Genomic DNA, 21011 nt, shown 5'->3' on the forward strand with positions numbered 1-21011 from the left:
ACAACACAAAAATATTGAAACCCAAAATAATTCGGCACAACAGTTGAAGCGAGACAAAAAATATGACAAAACGAAAAAACAAACAAATACAATAGTTTTACCTAAACAGAAACAAGCGACGTTTCGGGAACTGCTATCTGCTCCCGTCCTCAGGCAGAGACGCACCTGTGTCGCACCTGTGTTTCCGTACCATGTGCGTCTCTGCCTGAGGACGGGAGCAGATAGCAGTTCCCGAAACGTCGCTTGTTTCTGTTTAGGTAAAACTATTGTATTTGTTTGTTTTTTCGTTTTGTCATGTTTTTTGTCTCGCTTCAACTGTTGTGCCGAATTATTTTGGGTTTCAATATTTTTGTGTTGTCATCATTTGTGGGGATTTTTTCGTTCTCTTAGTACATTTTTCTTTGTTTTTTTCTTTGTTTGCTGACCATATTCCTGTTTCGGAATATTTTGTGGTGTTCATATCCTTGTTGACAACAGCAATTGTTTGCTTAATTTTGTGTGTTTTTTGTATCTTTTTTTTGAGTATTTTTATTTATTTATTTTATTTATTAGTTTTTCTTCAACAGAAAAAGTTCTTAGCAATGGCGTATGTCCAAAAACTTACATCAAGTCATAATAAAGTATTTCAGCTGAAGCACTAACTTTTATAACTTTTAATTCAAAAGTTCTACATCCATCGTGAGTCTCATCGTTATCATAAAATTATTTCACTGAAATACTGGTGGTAAAACCCTGATTTCCCTTCTTTTTTTACGATATTTACTCAACACGTCACATAACTGTATGGGACCTTCATCATTGAAATGGCAGAGTAAAATCTAGGAGTCTGTGAGTATTCGAAAATCTGATGATGATGAGTCGCTTTTTATCTTTACTGGGTGTCATGAGCACGGGCAACGCCACGTTGGTGACAGCCGTGACGTCCCTGTGCTTGCCAAGACAGGATGATACCGCGGCGGCTTGCCATTACCTTCCGTGGGATGAAGGTGAAAGAGACACCATGTGAGACTCATTCAGAAAAAAAACATTATCGAAAAAAATGCAACAAAGATGATATACTGAGGAATTTAGATTGGTTTCTTGCAATATTATTTACATATTGTTTTTACATTTAACAAAAAAATCAGTGACTATGATTTAAATTATTAATAATACTCTATTTTATTCATATGATCAGCTCAACAAAAAATCTTTCAAAATAAAATTTACTGTCTAAGAAAATGCATCGACAGGTTTTAATATTAATATTCCAAGTATATTCCTCTCTTTTTTATTTTACTATATTGTTGGCCTCCAGTGAAGTATGAAAAAGAAATCCACTGTACATTAAAAAAAGTTTTAATTTTTTTTTTTTTTTTGATATTCGTAAACATTGTACTATTCAATTTGAAATTTTATTTGAATGCAAAAAATGTATTTATGGAAGCCTAGTAAAATTCTGCCTGTCTCACAGAGAACTGAATCCAATTCCTCCCACTACAGCACCTGGGGATGGAAATAAACTCGCTTGGTCATCAGATGTATGATTAATGCGTACTGTTGAGAGATCAGGGTTTGCTACGGAGCAAATCAAATGAACATGAAAGGGCCCCTGTTAATCCTTTAGTCCTAGTGGCTGTGGACTTGGCCAATTACTCAGCGGGTAAGCTGTAAACATTGGAGTGCCCGCACTTACATACCCCCTCTCCTTTTCCAAGAAACAGCTCCCTGGAATTCTCCACAACTCAGCCGTATCTAGGTCCGTCATCTCTTGTACTCCTCCACACCTCCAGTGCTACCTGGAGATGGTTCAAAATTGTTACCTTGATGCTAGGCCTTAAGTACATTCACTTAAGATCGCTTGAATAAGCCTTAATTTTATCAAACTTGTTTGAAATTCTCATCTTAAATGCCGCAAAACACTTCTCTAATAGCAACCTGTTCACTCAAATGAACTTATTTAAACATGAATAATATGAATTGCTGGTTGCCATTTCCTAATGAAGAAGTTTATTAATGCATGGATTTTGTTTGATGAGTCATTTTACTCATTACTAGGTGTTATGAGCACAGACAACGCCATGGTGGTGACAGCCGTGACGTCCTTATGCTTGCCAAGGCAGGATGATTCCCTCATGGTTTACCATTGCCTTCCGTGGGAAGAAGGTGAAAGGGACACCATAAACATCCAGTCCTGAGCCCAGGGAGAGGGTTTGAAAAATCCTCTTCCCGGCTGGGAATCAAATCCGGACTGCTTGGCTCACCAGCAAGACTCGCTAGCCACTAGACCAAGTGGGCAGATGGATTTTGTCTACACTCAGTTAATTAAGTTTGAATGTTTATTATAAAATCATGCAAAAAATTAACAATGGAAAATATACAAATAACGGTTAAGGGGTGTTATTCTGTAATGCTCCTTCATGCACAAGTAACCGCCCGCTGACTTCAGATCAGTGATTATTAGAGCCACGCGCTTGAGAAGGAGAGCCATTGACGTGCGGGGAAGGAGGTGAGCAGAACCTGAGCCTATGAAGTTGGTGGAAACTGAGATTGGCAGAGAAGAGAAAACATTCTAGAACGAATTGACTCGAGCAGGTGGAGAGGTATAAATAGGGGCGTGGCAGCCTGAAACGACACGGTCTACAATCTACACAGTACAGCGGACAAGACAGTACCAGAGAGACAGTGCAGTACAGTCGACAGTCTACACAGTTGCAGCATGGTGGCATTGCTAAGCTGGTCTACAGATGATGCCAGAAATCAACCACAAGACTACACGAATGACAATGACGAATAGACAAGAGAAGGCCACGAGTAGCTGAGCGAGTGAGCTTAGCGAGATGCAGCAAACAACCTGTGTTTGAAGCTGCAGCCTTGTTGGTTACGAGCCAAAGGCGACGAATATGGCACTCGCTGGCCAAGTGAGCAGCAGTCCCAGTTAAACACAATCATCAGTGCAGTCCTCTTAGAGTCACGCATTCATTTGTGCAGCTACCGAGTACGAGACTTGCCAAGCGAGGGGAAGTTAGATCCCAACTCGCTGTGGTTGTCTCCACTTACCAGCTGATCGAGCCGAGTGTGGAAAGGATTCATAACCTGTACTGTTGGTCACTAGTGCGGCCCAGGGGCGATCAATCTCCACATGAACTCCCTGGGCGAGTTTCCCTGCTGGAGAGGACCTGGAACGACTTGCAGTAACTTCCGAGATCCAGCAGGTGTGAGCACGCCACCGAACCAGTCACTGCCTGCGAATGGTGTCCATCAGCCAGAGTTCCAAGACGTGAGTCCCAAAGGAGCAGTACCGAGGAGGGCTGGAGTGAAAGGGCCGACAGCCAAGGGGTCGTCGCAGGTCCTGAGTCCAAGTGTTTCAGCTGAGTTGGGGAGAGCAACCCCAGCGCACCTGAAATGTGGCGGTTGCCGGAGAAGACGACGACGACCGACGCTTTACAGAAGGCGAGTAGAGACTTTCTTCACAGCCTTCGGTGACAAGTAAATTGATGTTCAAGTTTACTGAGGGCTTGCCTTGGAGTCAATGAGTACACTCATTAAAGAAAAAGTACATATAAAGTACAGTTTCATTAAAAGTTTAATTTGAAGATACATCTTTAACTTTTAACTTAACTTATAAATAGCCCATGTTAACAGGAAGTTATTAATTTTTAATGTTAGTCCAATAATGAATTCAGTAAATTTGTCTTGACGAGCTTGTAAAGATAATTGCTAATCCAACCAGTAATTAAAGTGACATTTAAATGTTATTCAAAGAGATTTGTGTTATGCATAATGTTTAATGGCACATACTTTATTTTGCTCACAGATTCAAAGTCAACGGTAACGATACGCCCTTCTGAGGAAGATAGTTTATACAACCTTGTAATAATTGTAAAGAAAAGTCTTTGTTTGGTAACGATACGCCCTTCAGAGGAAGATAGTTTATACAACCTTGTAAAAATTGTAAAGAAAAGTCTTTGTTTTTATAAAATAATAATACAGATAGAAAACAAGGTTGTTTGATTATTGCTGGTTTTGTTCCCCTGCATCAATTAAGATTTTTTGTTGTCTATCCACAGCTTGGTATCTTCTACCTTTGTTACTTACAAAAATCCTAAAATACTGCATAAAAACAATATATTTAATTAAAAGAGCATTGCAATCTTTTACAACCAAATCAAAACAAACATTTTGAAGTTGCAAAATATGGAACATAATGCCTAGTTTACATTACAAAAGATAATTATAGTTTTATATTGACAAATAACTTCAGAAGCAACTGAAAACACCAAACAAGTACAAAATAAAAGAATAACATGTGCTATAACATTTTCAATAGGGATAGTCAGAATGTCTACCTAAAGAAACATAGAAGAACAAAACATGCCATACCAACTAATTTGGTCTCTGAATCAAAACAGGCACAATTGACAAGGACAATATCATGCAGTCACACATTCACAAAACCTTTTTTATCACCACATAATATTGCATTCTCACGAAAATTTTGCTAACATCTAACAGCTTAAGAAATTAATATTTACAAGATTGTTATTACAAAACAAAAATCATTTATGTATATGTACATTCAAGTTACTTTTTAACAGAGCTGGCAGCCAAATGTAAGTCCAGCAAACTTCTTCTTTTTGTCTTTACTGGAACAAATTTTGAAACTACTGCAAAAAATTTACAATTACTATTTCTCTCATAATATACAAGGATGAAACAGCTAGGTTTGTAATCTGCCAACACGCACAATGTATAGTGCTAATCTTTACTACTGCCTTCCAAATCTTCCCAGTCTGTGTCAACCACTTGTTCCAAAACACCCCACAGCTTTTCACACACTGGGCCATCGTCGGTGGAAAACTCGAAGGGTACCGCTTCCGTTTTAGATTTGTTGGTCACATCTAGTTGAAGAAGTTAAGGACACATCAGAACAGTTGAGAAAAAGAATAAAAGTGATAAGAACTTGATGTTAGAATACAATATAAGGAAGAAAAATATGTAACCCGTACGGTAGCACTTCAAGATGTGACTACTCATCTCCAAACAGTAAACCCAGGTGTTGGCTCCTACCTGAGGCAGGTTCTACAAGGACATCATAAAGCTGGAACAGAGTGATGCTGCCAGTTATACTCAGCCAGCATGCAGGGTGAGATGAGCCAGAAAAAGTAGTGTGAGGAGGGCAGAGCACCTTGAGAAAACACATGGGCTAACAGCTTCCTTCACCAAGTTCTCAGCTTGTAACGTCCAAACAAGGCTCTTAAAAACAATGTTAAACACATCTATTACTAACTGTTTTCCTTCGTACCCAACAACACCAAAGCCATAGTACTCACTAGATATAAATCTAGCACAAACAGGGTACCCACACAAATCTGTAATACGTTTTTCTTGACTTTACATAGAATTTCCATTAACAAAATTTCAACTTACATGGATTTTTTTTCATAACTGACCTATGGTTGCAATGTTCTAAAAAATAATAATAATAATAATAACAAAAAAAAACATAATCTAGACTCCACCATTCCCATGCCTAGCTTAGTTCTCTATCCAATTTCTTTGTTTTTATATTCAATTCCATTTTAATAAACACTATAAATAAAACTATAAATACAAAACATGAGTGTACAAAATTTATTAAGTTATTAATTAAGACATTGTTTAAGGCAATTTAAGGAAATCAATATTAATGATATTTTCCTCTCAAATTACTTAACATTACTGGAAAATTTCCATTACTTTTCCACGTTTTCAAGTATGTAATTTCACTCACTTTTTCTGAGTAATTCTAACTTTCCTGACTTTCCAGAACTGGAACACCCTGATAAATTACAAATCAGCAAAGAAAATTAGTTGAGATATTTTGTTATCAAGGATACAGCCCTTCACCGTGCTTTCTGGAGCGCTGTAGTCCCACCTGATGCGTGTGGTCTGGTAGTAGAGATTCAACTTCCTCCTGCAAATGTAACACAAAACCTTAAAATGTTTTCAACCACTCATTACCCACAAAGACATCAACTTTTTTTCTCTCTTGTTCAAAGTCTATTAATAGAGCCACGATTATATGGTAATGCGCGATAAAACGAAATAACACCGAAAACCGCTTGAAAACACGAAATAAAACGAAATTGTGCAAAATCCGCGATATGTCACGAAAGTTCGTCTATCCTGATTATTTACGTTTTTTTTTTCCATTCTGTAAGGACAATTCACTACCTTCAGCACAATCAAATATTTCTTACAGTAACTAGCAGCCATATATATTATATGCGACGGTGATTCATTATAGATTTTAAAATGAAGTCTCGGAATTAACGTAATATTTTCTTTAAACGGTTATCTTGTGTACCATAATAATTTAAGATGTTGATAACTATGATACAATGGCCGCCGTTCACTTTCTGTAAATACAAAAATAACAAACGTCCAAAATATGTTTTTCTAAGATTACGTTTTTAATCATTAAAATATTACACACTAAAGTGCATTGCTTTTACTGTTTATTTAAAATAAAGTACGTAGGCTACGAAAATAAAATTAACCTTGCTTAACGTAACGATTGTAAATAATAAATAGTACATGTTTATGTCGGTATTAATTTTCACGTACGTATGTTGGTATTCGGTATGCGTTTGTATTCGCATCTATTCTCCATTGTTTTGATCTTTCCAGCACGGCAAGTTTTTGCGTATTGAGAGGTTAAATTCTTCCTATGTGATTAAAATTTTTTTGATAATGCCTAAAACTAAGGTTTCTGCCAGTGACCGATCGAAAGAATTTTCCAGTGAAGGATTTTATATCAGTGATAAAATTTTAATGTGCAAATTCTGTAACTGCAGGCTAGACTACGAGAGACGCGATACGCTTGTGAAACATGTCGCGAGTGAGAAACATAAGCGTTTGAGGCAAAACTCATCTGTTAAACGACATCCTTGTCTAAGAGTCTTTAATGCCATTAATTTGCGGTTCAACCCAAGAAATGTGAGTAGGGTTAGCATAGAAGATGCAAACCTACAGAAGTCTCTGCATAACTTGCCTTCTGTTTCCCATCTTCCCATTGATACATTCATACATGGCTATGTTGCTTTCAAAAAAATAATTGAGGATGAACTTTCATTGACAGAAACAAGCCAAATTGATGTTGCAAAGGTACTTTGCTCCCTTAAAGGGAACTACAGTGAATTTGCTCACGCCAGTTTAAGGGCAATCTGGTTCCCAACATCAAATGTTGATGCAAAACGTTCATTTTCCAGGTACTCACTGGTAGTTAGTGACAGAAGACAACGTCTCACTCCAGAAAATGCAGAAAATTTAACTATGATAGCATTTCAATAAAACCGTCTTAATAGTAACTTTGGAAGTGCTTAATTGTGTCATTTTGTAGTGTATGTGATTGTAATTAAGTCGTGAAATTTTTAATAGTTATTTAAAATTTGCAAATGAACTTAATTATCTATGAATTTGCAAATGAACTTAATTGTAATTAGATCATGAGGTTTTAGTGTTTATTAATATTTGTTTTAATAAATTTGCATATAGTACAGAAACGCAAGAAAATTTTGCCGTGGGTATTTTGAGCAAAAAAATAAAACCATATAACACCGAAATCTTTATTTCTTTACACCGAAATTTGTCTTAAAATAACACCACAAAATCTTGACTCGATGGTTTGTATGCCTGGGAGGGATGAACCTTGAAGTCTGAAGCCAGAAAATGCAGAACTTTTAACAATGGTAGCATTTTCGTAATTTTTGTGTAAAAGTGTGCATAGCAAAACTTTCTACAGTTTCTTATTTTAATGTGTCAGCCAAAAAATTGGAACTGTGATGACCTGATGAGCGATGGTACTTTTTAAGAGAAATTGTTTAAACAGAACATTAAAATGTTGATTACATGTGATTCTAAACAACACAATAGGCCCAACTGCTATTTTTTATGTCACAATCGTGAAATATATTGTGTAAGTACCATGAATAGCTTAAAAAAACCATATTTTTTTAAAAGACGAAATAATGACGAAATGTGTGGTTTTAAATGACGAAATCAGGTTCAAAATAAAACCATATAATCTTGGCTCTATCTATTAAGTATATTGCAAAGAAATACTATGGAACATTTTAATGGAACTTTGTTACTGCAACTTACAAATCATATCTGGGACAGAAAAATCATTTTGCAAGCATTACATCTCAAAGCAAGTGAGTTATTGTTATAACTCTGATGCAAATGATGTTGAATGTATCATAAAACCCTTGAGTGGTCTACTAATTGAAGAATTTGGAATATTACTATCTCAAAAAATGGGTCAGTTGTAGAAATTTAATAAAATAATTATTCTTATTCATTTCCAATAAACGACACGACTATTTTTTACTTATCTTTGTTATAGAAATAAAAAAAAACACATTTGAAAGCTAAAAACATCAAAACCAGAAGTGATTACATTAACTACATTAATTGTCAATGGGATGAATCTATAACATTACTACACAATAAAACCTCACTATAAATTTAACTCAGTATGCAGGATTTCTAACTTAATTTTCAGGTCCCAACAAGATGTTTTACATTTAATAAGAGTTCAGTGCAAAGACACCTTTCAGATCCCTAAGTTTTCTATTTTCCATATTTTCACCATTTGCGCGAACCCTGCACAATGGGAGAAACAGCCACAAGTTTGCAACTCCAGAGCCAACATCCTTGCGATACCCACCGGCACTCAGCAAGCTGGTTCTTGTCGCTGTTGCACAGTTTGGGATTGTACTGAAACTTGTCCAGCTGCTTCTGCAGGTCTTTGCACAGATTCTCCTGTACGGACAGGTCGAACTGCTTCATCTTCTGTGGAACGGAATAATCACCACACCAGTGTTTATCACACCTCAAGATGATAACAATGGGATCTCGTATAAATGTTTATAGTAAAATGTTCATGAGTAGGTAGCATAGGACGTTCACAAAAATCCGCAATAAAATTCCCTGCCTTTGCCTAACTTTTCATGACCAAAATTATAACTTCCCATGATTATATTTTTAAAAATAATTGACCAATTATGTGTGTTTTTTTTTTAAATTAGAAATACATCCACCGCCATTCCCATATCTGGACTAAGATTATAAAACAAAAATTAAAATAAAACAGAATCCTGCATACACCATTTTATAGTCTAAATGATAATGCGTTAAAACCGCCTCTGAAAATTATTTTTAGCTGTATGGGTGATGGCATATTGGAGCATGAATATTTTTCCCTAAAGTTACTACTACTGGAGAATTTCCATAACTTATCCAGGATTTCAAGTAAATTCCCTTACTTTCCCTGACTTTCCAGAATGTGGATACCTTGTTACAGTTATTTATTTTAATAGGAAATTTTTAAAAAAAATTATCATTTTCTGTAAGAAAGGACACAATGTTTCTAAAAGCAATTCAACTCCACCATGGATCCCGTGAGTATCATAGGATACTGTATATGCTGGATAATTAACTTGCCATTACTATTTGTATACCGTTCACTACTGCTAACAGCCATGTTACAAATACGAACTGTACAAAGGATAAAGTTATCTTTGCATATTTTCAACATCCAGGTGGCCAGAAGAAGCACTGTCGCCAGTGCAAAAACTGGACTACTTGTGGATACGTCAGACACGTAACCTGGTTGACCCTCTGTCAATATGATTTGAGATGCGACCTCAATTGATGTTTTAATACCCCTAAGCAGACGGAGATAGAGGTCTCTCATCAAAACACACAGTACTTTTCTAGAATTTTAACTACACATATGACAGTTGCAGCAACTCATCACAAGCACAGAGTCAAAAAAAAATTTAGGATTGCAGTCACGAAACTGCAAAAAAAAAAAAAAAAAAAAAATCAAGATTAGAATATAGGGCATTTCCATACGCACGGGTGTGACATTTGCATGATTATCTAAGAACTTTATATTAGTTTTATTTACAAAATTTTTGGTTATGATGTTGTAGTGCAGTCAATAAGCGTTACGGGTGTGACAAATTTCGGACATGTTATATGTGGCAAGCAATTGTCTATAAAATCTCTGTGAACTAGTGCCAGGTAAACAAAAAACAATTCTGATTGCAAGTACTTTACTTGAAACCCTTTACACAGAGCCAAAAAATATAACGGTAGGAAGCACAGTTCCTGAAAAACAAATTTTCTAACTTAGTTACGGGTGTGACGCTGTTTGTTACGGGTGTGACCTAGTCCACAAAAAATTCACAAAAATACATATCTTTATTGTAAAAATATACAGGGCAACTATGCTTTAATTTAATAAGACAGTCATGTATGTATCTGAGTTTAACAACGGGTGATTTTCTTCAAAATGAAGACATTAAATTTTTACAATTTTAACTATAAAATACATATTTATAAACATCTGCTCTGGCAATCCTACATTCTACATGACACTGCAAGCATTAAACTTTCTAATATTATGATTTAGCCTATCATTTGTGTAGGATAAACATATACAAACACACATTTCACATACATTTTTACATATATATATAAACCATGCTTGCACACTAATGGTCGTTGCTGGTGGGAAAATGTAAACAATTCTGTTCCCCACTGCTTTTAAGCAAGGATCTGGAAGAATGCCTATAATTTGCTGCACAGACACATATGAGGTGTCTTCTTCATTCATTCTGAAAGTGTTTTCCCCAGCACATTTCTTTAAAAACATTACTTTTACCTCACTTTGTTCATCATTACTTTGACAGATACCCACGTACTGATGATTAATAGGAATGTTTTTCCCCTGTGTTGCAAACTGCACTAAAACATATGTTCCCGGTTTCAAATTTTTTGTGTTTACAGGTGTTGAAATTCTGCCTTCTGCACATTTAACTCCATCATCTGTAGTTTCTTGCACTATCATTATGTTTTTGTTTCTCTTTTCTCATTTGTCTACAGCTTCGTTGCCTTTCTGCATCTTTCAGTCTTTTCAATTTTAACTTCCTTTTACTCACAGATGTTGCTTCCTTTTGTTTTTCCCTTCTAATCTTATCTCTTTCCCTTTCTCTTAACAAATGTGCATGTAATTTTTCTGGATCTTCTCGTAGTTTCTGTCTCCACGTGCGAACCCTTGTTACACTTTTGATTTGTTCCATGTTATCTGAAAAAAAATGTATTCCATTTCAATGTCCTCTCAATATTTGGTAGGCCTACTCATCATATATGCTAAATTCTATAAACAGTATATTAACTAATTATATTAACGGCTAGATCTCCAGAGTTTTAATTAATTCACATCATGTATGTTGGATAACATTGGGAAAATCATAGTTCTGATGCACACAAAACATTTAAAATAACAATGCATCTATGTACGGGTAACACAATTGAGATTTCATCTCTGAATTTAATACATAGGATTATTTTAAAATATCAAACCTGCAAACACATTATTAGCATTACCTATAATATTCTGATCATTGTGTGTGATAATTCATGAAAATATTTAACATTACTTCCTTTCCTCTGCATTAGAAAAATTATGTACATGTTTGTATAAATGTGCATTAAAAAAATTAATATTTAATGTGATTTTCTTATTTCCTTGTTATATATGTAAACTAATTATGTAATGAGTGCTTTCAACTCACATGAACATAATTTTGTAAGGTTATGACATCCTATATTAACTCTAGGGCCGGCTATGCAATAAGTGTTACGGGTGTGACCAATTTTTGGCCATTGGTAAATTTAAAATTACATAACTTTCTAGTACACCAACTTGAAAGACTTGATTTGACAATACTTAACCTTACTTTTAGAATGGGTATTTAACAATTTTTTATTTACTTTGATCTGTGACTAAAAATTTGTTTGTTTTATGTTACGGGTGTGACACTGACACACACAATAATACAAATACTTATAAAATGAAATTGGATTACCTTGTACTGGATATTGTTGCTGCATATAAAAGCCAAAACTCTAGATCATTTTTAAATGCCTGTAGAAAAGGGCAAAACAACATGGATGGATAGTAAATCCTGCCAACAAAACAATGTTATATTTACTACTTTTCATGCCAATACATACTTATGTAAACTTTGTAACACAATAATTATTGCCAATTATATTAAATCAACTGTAGTTTGTCATATTCATACAATTTAATTATTATATTCATTGAAAACAAGTCTAAGAAGCAATACAAATATTTTTGAAATTTTCATGGTAAGGCTCACTTTCGCATGGAAAGGCCCTATAGTGTCTGAGTGTCTTAACACAATTTTTAATTCCTAAAGTATTCATGAAAATATGGCCACATGAGTTACTAAAATACAAAAATGCCACCAATAAGTGACTGCATACTGTTCTTTATAACTATGCATCTAAATGGCGAATGAAGAGGTAAGAAGAGTTTTAATACAGTACATAGATATGTATGTATTTGTAATAAACTTCAAAGATAAAGTAGACTGAATAACATGAATAAATAAAACATGAAAAGGGGGTAATTGAATGTTTTTTTTTAATTTATCCAAATCTATTACAGCAGGACTTACGATGTTAGAAATGAAAAACATACATTAAATGATATATAGTGGATTTTTTGTATTTATAGATATTTCACCTCTACTGGGATGAATAGGTGTAAATATAGCTTTATAAAGAGAACTCAAGTCTCCAAATCTACTAAAGTGGGATCTATAACTTCACAGCAAATATAAGGTTTCACCACCCCCCCTTCCAAATTTTTCAAAATTAAATTACTAAAGAGGTGAGAAAAGAGTAAAATTCACTTGATTAAGAACATTCAAATCTTCAAACATACTAAAGCGGAATGTTTGAAACTGGGTATGAATAATACAATTACTAAGTAAAGTAACGTACTCTTTTACTTCAAAATTCCACAGCTAAGGGGGGCAAGGTTTTAATTGTAGTTTCATAAATAGAATTCATACTTTTGAAATTGTAAAAGTACTGAACTGAAGAGTGGATGCAGTAGAAGATGCACATTACTCACATATTTCTCTGATTCCTCCATCAAGGCTTTGCTTTCTGCAGCGTGCTTATCCTTAAGTGTTGATAAAACGGACTGCAGGTTGCTTAATTTTTCTTTGTAGTTACTGATTTCCCCTTTAATATCTGCAAAATTTACACAAAAGTTAAAGTTACAGTAACAAATCTATAACACAGTAGCAGCCACGGTGCCAGAATGGTCAGATCATATGCTCAACTTCCATCAGGGCTGTCTGAATTTGATTCCCAGCAGAGTCAAAAACTGAACCACTGATTTTTCGCAAGTGGGAAACGTGATGAACGTTGTTACTATGATGCTATGACCCATGAGCCAATTATGCCCCCCCCCCCCCCCCCCCAAACACACAAGAATTCCCACTTTCCGACATAACTCTATCTCAACACAACGCCAATCTCCAAAACCCCAAACCCCCAATCAATCCAAAAAAAAATTATTAAATCAAGCAATGCAGGAAACAAAAATGTTATCTTCAATAAGCTTTAAGTTAAATTGATAGTTTAATTTCAATAGTTTTAACTAGCTACAGAATACTCAGAATCATCAAACTAATGACTGATTTATTTTTCACATTAACCAGTACTACATATTCAAACAATACACAACTATACATTATTTCATTTGAAACAAAACCAATTAGTCAAAAGTCAGAATGAGAAAATTCTTCATATTTACCATCTGCTTCAGCAGCTGTTTGATCTATTTTCTTCTTCACCAAATCTTTTGTATTTTTATATTGCATTAATTTGTCAGCAATATCTCTATCAACATTTTGAGAATTTATAGTCTCCAACTCCTGAAGTGCTTCCAACCTAAAACATCAACGAAATAATATTTATTTTAAGTAATTAATTTTAATAATTTTAAGGTGAGATTAAGTAAATAAGCTTAGATAAATAAGTTAAAGACAGAGCTCAAAGTAGGTAAATCCAATTATAAGAATAAAAAATCCTGGTCTAAAGGTGCAAACAATTTTGAAGAACATATTTAATTCAGAACATTCTGGAAACGTATGGAAATTTTACTAACCAGCACCCTATATGTTATCAAATACTCCATATTCTAACGTAATTGCCCGGACAAAATAATTGGAACCTTTTCTGTTCAATGCATTCAGTATTTTCGTAAAGTAAATACAGAATTCTTGATAAGAATGACATTGTCCCAGCACCAGTATGAAATTAGATTCTAAACTGTGCTGCTAATGAAAACTTCCATTACAATAACATACCCATGTACTCACATAAGCTAAGAATTGAAGAACATGCACTAAGGATTTCCATTATCAAAAAATGTTTTAAGGGAAAAAATATTTTGGTAATAATAATAGATTTACAAAAATTTGTAAAGGGCTCAGTACTGTGTCTACTAAAGGAGTAAGGAAAATTTTGTTCTGTGATTAGATTTAGGTCACCTCCTGAAGTAAAGATTGGTTGTATAAAAAATTTAATTGACTAAAAATTTTAAATAGTCTAATGTTTAGAAAGTTTACAATAACTTTGAATGAATGTTATACTGTTACGAGACGCTAGAGACGAGGTACAACCAGCCAGACCCGCTTGTAGGTCTGGTTTATTCGTAGATAAAATGCCTCCTCGCCCTGGAGGGGCATGACACAAGTAACACCCATCCCTTTACTACCGCTACATGGACCTCCCATTAGCCGGGCACTCCCTCCGCCCTTGCCGCCCAGAAGTTAGGGATGTCTCTGTCTCTGGAGGGTTCTGCCTCGTTGTGTGAAGTAGCGTAACAAGGCGCCATTGTTCTCTCAGCTTCGAGTGTTAAACAAGAAAACTTTATTGACGCAACACTTCTGAAGGTCTACGAGACCTTTCCAGGATATATCTTGGAAGGTACGTAAAATGCTTTTAACAAAATACCACTAATAAAAATTTCCTGCACAGTAAGTAAGTTTAAAAAAATTTAACACTATACCAATAAATTCATACAACTGTACCCTTTTAATAAAACTTCCCTGTTAATAAGTGTGAACTTCTAAGTACCTTGAGAAACTTCTTAACGGGGATTTAATGTATATAAAGGCGACGCCGACCTGTGACGTGGGGTTGGACTGGTGGTGATACCTCCTCGGAGTGACACAGTCGCAGCTTGCCCAGCGCAACCGTGGCAAGTGTTCTTGAGTTTTGGTGTGAAGTGAATAGGGTGAGTGACCCCTTGGCGAGCGACAGTGGGCGACAAGCGTCTAGTTTGTGTGCGAGGATCGGAGCATCGGGCACTGTGTTGCAGCATGGCGGACGAGTGAGTAGTGGAAAGCAGTGTTTTTGGACCAACGTGCGCAGCAAGAGATGAAGAAGAAAGAACCACTGCTGAGGCAAGCTCCAGTGGGAAGAGTAAATCGTCTATTTACGAAAGCGTCATTAAGTTGTGAACTCAAGAAATAGTGTGCAACAGGTGCATGAAGACCAGAAGATATCTAGCTTCAATCTCCTAGGCCAGGGGTTGGCAGACTTTCGCGTGAGATGAGCCAAATATTAAGTAAACAAATTCTCCAATTTTTTAGAGAGCTGCAACATGTATTTTTTTCTCAGTATCTACTTGGAATTTTAAGGCGATAGAAAAAAATTAGATAATATCAAAATATTTTATCCAAATATTCAACATAAAGTATTAAAAATAAAGGCTACATTGAAAAATAAAAACATGCAAATGTAAAAAAAAATTTGATAGTTATAAGTACAGCTCTACTGATAAAACAGGAAAACCTTAATCATTTTAAATAATTAATTCTTAAAATAAAACAGCGCCTGGCGAGTGCGGTGGTGGGTGGTGCGATGGCAGGTGCGAGCATGCAGGTTCAGGACATGACTTGTGATTGGGCCATTTGATTTTGTTCTGCATTTTTTTTTTGTGCTGCGGCAGCAGAGTGAGTTGTAGAGCCGTAAAATTCTACGAAAAGAGCCGCACACGGCTCGCGGGCCGCGGTCTGCCGACCCCTGTCCTAGGAACATCAGTGTCCTCCTTGGCTTACCCCTCCTTTACCCCCTACCTTGTGTTTGGATTGTGCTCTCTTTTTCTAATGATTACTCTGCCTGGGGGTCGCCTTCAGGTATGTGAAGGCATGGCTTGTATGCCTGACTTGCTTATATAGGGTTTGAGTCCCTACTTGTACCCTTGGTTTTGTTCCTCTTTATAATACCTGATCGCTGCTGCAAGTCGGCGAGAGGTGAGTCATGGCAAGCTCTTCAAATTCATGTTTCTGTTTACTATTAGGTTTGAGGTGGCCAAAACATGTAGTTGTAGATAAATATCAATATGCTTTAAATATCATCTAAATTCTGTTTCTGCAGCCGCCCTAAATCTTGTTCTAGTTGCATTTTTATTAGTGTTTGTGCTTTTTGTGCTTATTGTCTTGCCTTGAGCTTTGCCATAATTAACATTGCTGTCACTCGTTAAGCGTTTTGCCTGTACACGTTTTATTAAGCGTATTATTGTTACTCACAAAGAACCCTTTTTTGAGCTGGTGCCCTCGCCCTATGCTCTGCGTAGGATTTCCTTTCTTAACCAGGTCAATGGTTAACTCTCTGTTTTGTTAGCTTTATGTTTGCTTAGTATTACCATTTTTATGAATGTTTCCCTGGACAGGCGTGATCACATCATCAAATACCCATGTGTTTTGTATCTTGCACAGTATTATTCGTAATTGTAAAGTTTGACTGTTTTCTTTAAAGTTTTCGAAACCAACTTGTGATTTTGTATCTGAATCTCATTGAATTCCATTCATGGTCTAGTGTAAGTTTGCGAACATGTAACACTGCTAGTAAAGTTTCCAGAGTAGACTTTAACTTTCATGTTGTAATCATGTTTTTCTTTTAGAATTTTCATGTTATATTTTCCATGAAGATCCCTAATGCAAGTAACTGAATCTTAGTGCTCTATGTATTTTTATAAAGGATATCTACCAATTCTGTGTCATGTTAACCTTTTAGTGTAAACATTTTGATAGCTGACATAGCTCAATCTCCACACACCTCCAATGCAAGTGATATCCTTGCAAGTGTGATTATTAGGTAATAAACTCTTAATTAATTATTAATTTGGGCTCTCCTTTCTGATCAGAATTCCTCGCACTCGTAAAAATACTGGGTCTACTAAGGGAGTTATAATATTTTGTCCTTCAACCCCATAATTTTTACACCCAATTAGCTAATGGTTAAAAAACTTCCAACAAACATTTTTGATATTACTCTTGCTATATAATAACTCTGATTGCAATATTTTTAATATCAGACTATTAACATTATATTGATTTTTTAAACAAATCTTTATTTCTACTTCCTTGCTCCTTTTTTGCCCAATAAACAAATTTTACTGAGATTTTCCACCTTTAAATTTTATGTATCAGTCTCAAAACACTTAGTCAAAAACAGCAGCAGTTATTGGATCCACTTTGAGTACATATAGAAAAGCAGCTGAATTATTTCAATTTTGTTTAATGTGAGGAACTGAATGAAATTGGTTCTTTGAGTCAAGGAATATTAGGCTTACTAGAAATAATAAATGGGTTAAATTCACAAGACAATATTGAGAATTACTTACAGAAGAATTTTTATTGGGTGGAAAAAAAGTAGTGGGAAATGTATGATGTCATGAAAGTTGGCCAATGATAACAAACAGTGATTAAATAAGTACAGAATAAGTATGTAGAAGGTACTAAGAAATTAACTGGAAATGTGTAGTAGTTATGAGAGTTAAAAAGTCATGTTTCTTTATATTGTATTAAATTAATGGTACACAGAAAAAAGGGGATTGTCTGTAAAGTCGGTTTACTGACGATAATTTTACGTGATAATGTCATATGAAAACATTGAAGAAAAATTGCATAATTTTTAATTTTTAAATATTATAAACAGTTTTTGCAAATTTAATATTAAAAATTTGTTTAAATATAATCACGAACAATTAGTTATAGAAATAAACTGAAATCAAATCAATGCCAATAAATTGTTAATTTGAAATGACGAAATTGGACAAATAAATCAAATTTTTTAAATTGCTGCTTTTAAAAAGCCCGCCTTAACCTGTTTGATATTATAGAAGATTTTCTCGCACTGTAGTTGGCCGGTTCTTGCACGCTCTGCTCAGGCGGAATGTTACAAGAGTCATGCTTTTTTGTGCATGCAGCCGGCGTTCATCGATTTATAAGACGTTATCACGTCAAAAATGTGTCATCCTGACTGCAGTAATGACCAAAGATGTCATGGTTCATGTTTCACGAAATTGAATTAATTAATTGGTAGAATGGCAACATTTTTTGGCATCAGTTTAATATATATATGACTAATATTGGCAATAAACAATTATTTCTATAAACCCAAGAATGGTAAGTGGTTTTTTTCATAGTTTTTAAATGTTTTAATGATTTGTAGTACATAGAGTTTCATATTTATTTTGTTTGCTGTGTTAGGTAAGAGGTATGTTGTGTGTACCTAATCTACTGCAATGTTAAGTGAAATATTAGTTTTCTTTGGTTAGGTGAATTACAAAATTTATTAGGTAATTTAAAAATGACAAATATCCCTAGGATAGATTAGTTTCACACTTGTTAAAGTGATAACAACATGCAAAAGTTTGGTGAAGGTACGTCAGCTAAATAATTTTTTATAAGTTTATATTGCAATTTGGTAGGGATTGACGTCGTCCCGACCATGGCATCTACGCCCGTGCTCCGCACCACTAGTACCAGATCCCGTTTTCGGAGCGCACCCCTAGCCCAGCGGGAATGAGTTAGGCGAGCGCCTCGGGCATGACCCCACTAGACTCAAAGAAACTTAAGGGCACGGAACCCCGGGGGCTCGAACCCATAAAACAATTAAGGGGCAAGACACTAGGACACAATTATTAATTCAAAGGCATTAAACAAGTGCGTCGTAGCCACTCCGTGCGAGCACCGCGCGCACGGAGCAGACAACGAACCTCATTAATAGTCACCGCAGCCACTGGCCTTAATTAAAGTGCCCGTGACAATGATCAAGTCGGATTAGGAGATATCCCACTAATACAGTTCACAGGGAGACAATATGTTAATAAATTTACAGTCGCCAACTTGATGCCACAATTCAAATAGTTAAATACTCTAAAACTGTTGTTAAGCCTTAAGCACCCAATTACCAGGTGCTAACTTTTAATTGGGCACCTGGATTGTGTTTTTAGCTTACAATAGAGCAAATTATGTTAATGTAAGTTTTTGGCGCCGATTCACAAAGGAGGTGAAAGTTTCCCTCCCTTGCGAGGCGGCCATGTTCGGCAGTCTCCAACCGCTCCGCGCCGGGTGAGACGTGTGTCCATGAGCAGCCTTCAATTTTGTTCCACCGATTACTCATTCTGTACTCGCTTTAATATCCAAACCTTTTTTACTTCATTGCTGCTCACGTCGACTCGGCGTGTATTTCGCGGACCCGGGCTTATCACGACCGTTTTCCTTAGTGGTTCCACACCGCGTCGCGGAACACGCAATTTACGGCACTGGCCGACTCCAGCCAACTCGTTTTCGCTAAGATCGCCGCGCATACGCCTGCCGGCTACAACCTCAAGTAAGTGTAAAGTGTAATTTAGGATCACGCTCACTGAGCCCCCCTAAGACAGTTAATTTTCGGTACTGGCCGTCTCCAGAACACTAGTAACTAACAGCGCCCCGCGAGACTGCTTCGGCAAATTCACAGTGTTATGTTAGTGTCGTGTTTTGTTCTGTAATCAGCGTGTGTTAATGTATCTGTACAACGGCTCAGACGCCGCATAGCGCATTCGCATAGTTTTTGTAGCGGTTCTACCACTGCGTACAGTATGTATAGGGAGTACCGTGTACCCATGCCTACCACCGGAGAAGTCCGTGAATTAAACGCAAATTAACATAAACGGTGTCACTTACGATTATTTCGCACCACCTCGTCCTCCACACAGCCGAGCGGCCTCACAGCTAAGTAGGGAAGTTCAGGATAGATTTCCAGCCGTGTACCTGGCGGGGCACGCGGGGGCAGAGTACCCACGACTCATCACCAACGGCCTAGTGTCTCACTAGCCTGGCGCCCCTCCGGACAACAGCAGCACCGCGACGCCCGTAGCGCCCGTCAGGTACTTCCTGGGCCTTCTACAGAGGCCGGGTGACATCAGGATATTGATGAAGTAGTTAACAAGACAGCGCTGAAGTAATTACGACCTACCTATATGTTCTTATGATAATATCACTGGAATAGGATGGGGAAGATTTACATTCTTATTTAACACCAATATACCATGCTCCTTGAGGAAATAACACTAGGGTACGGTAAGTAATAGATCTTCGATATTGTGTTCTATAGCATATTTGAATAAGCTTTGGATGGAGAAGATGCTTATTTAGCACCAATATACCTATGCTTTTTGAGGATGTGGCATTGGGGTATGGACAGTACTTAATATATCTTCGGTTTTGCTTTCTATACTAAAGTACGTAGGGCTGTGGTATATAATACAATAACCGAAAGTTAGTTTCTTAAAGAACCGTATTTTATGCAAAACAAACATATGAATATTCCCGCGCTTGTTCCATACTAATGTAACCATGTTGGTGAGGTCATCAATATTGTTACGTATCGTTACACATAACTCTCACATAAATTTAACTCAATAACTGTTGTTAGCTATGAGATAAATTTTCAGTTAGTAAATTAATTTCTGTCTGACAACACCAGAAACGATAAAAAGTATTAAAACTTACATGATTTGAAGATTTGCGGTTTGGAACTCAACAAAGCACACGTTCAATTCCAGTCAATAGGTGGAAAGTCTGCACGCTGCAAATATTAAAAGTTTTTTCTAACACTTTTTTTTTTCAAAATCACACTGCCATTTACCTCTTATAAGCTACGTAAATTAGTAAACAACACTAATTGTCTCTTAACTCCAGACAGCCCTTGACAATACATTCAAAATATTTGTGTTTACGCTTTTATTATTCTGCTTCCCGCCATGCAGAGAGACACCACCTAAAACCACAATGGTACCAGTCCTCTTAAAG

General features: G+C 36.1%; 1 protein-coding gene across 1 annotated transcript; it reads right to left on the reverse strand.

Moving 5' to 3' along the window:
• Nucleotides 1-3547: 3547 nt before the first annotated feature.
• On the reverse strand, nt 3548-20995 carry LOC134533839 (uncharacterized). The gene is made up of 6 exons (XM_063371536.1): nt 20712-20995; nt 13673-13809; nt 12983-13104; nt 8693-8817; nt 5859-5935; nt 3548-4880 (listed from the first exon to the last, which is right to left on the reverse strand). Coding segments are annotated over exons 1-6 (606 nt in total). The 5' UTR covers nt 20714-20995; the 3' UTR covers nt 3548-4737.
• Nucleotides 20996-21011: the final 16 nt, after the last annotated feature.

Source organism: Bacillus rossius, chromosome 1, assembly GCF_032445375.1.
Source record: "Bacillus rossius redtenbacheri isolate Brsri chromosome 1, Brsri_v3, whole genome shotgun sequence".
NCBI lineage: Eukaryota > Metazoa > Arthropoda > Insecta > Phasmatodea > Bacillidae > Bacillus > Bacillus rossius.

Coding starts and splice junctions, on each gene's coding strand:
- LOC134533839 (XM_063371536.1), bottom strand. Junction 13,105..13,672: donor AACAGCTGCTGAAGCAGATG/GTAAATATGAAG, acceptor TAAATTTTGCAG/ATATTAAAGGGGAAATCAGT. Junction 8,818..12,982: donor TGGAGGAATCAGAGAAATAT/GTGAGTAATGTG, acceptor TCCGTTCCACAG/AAGATGAAGCAGTTCGACCT.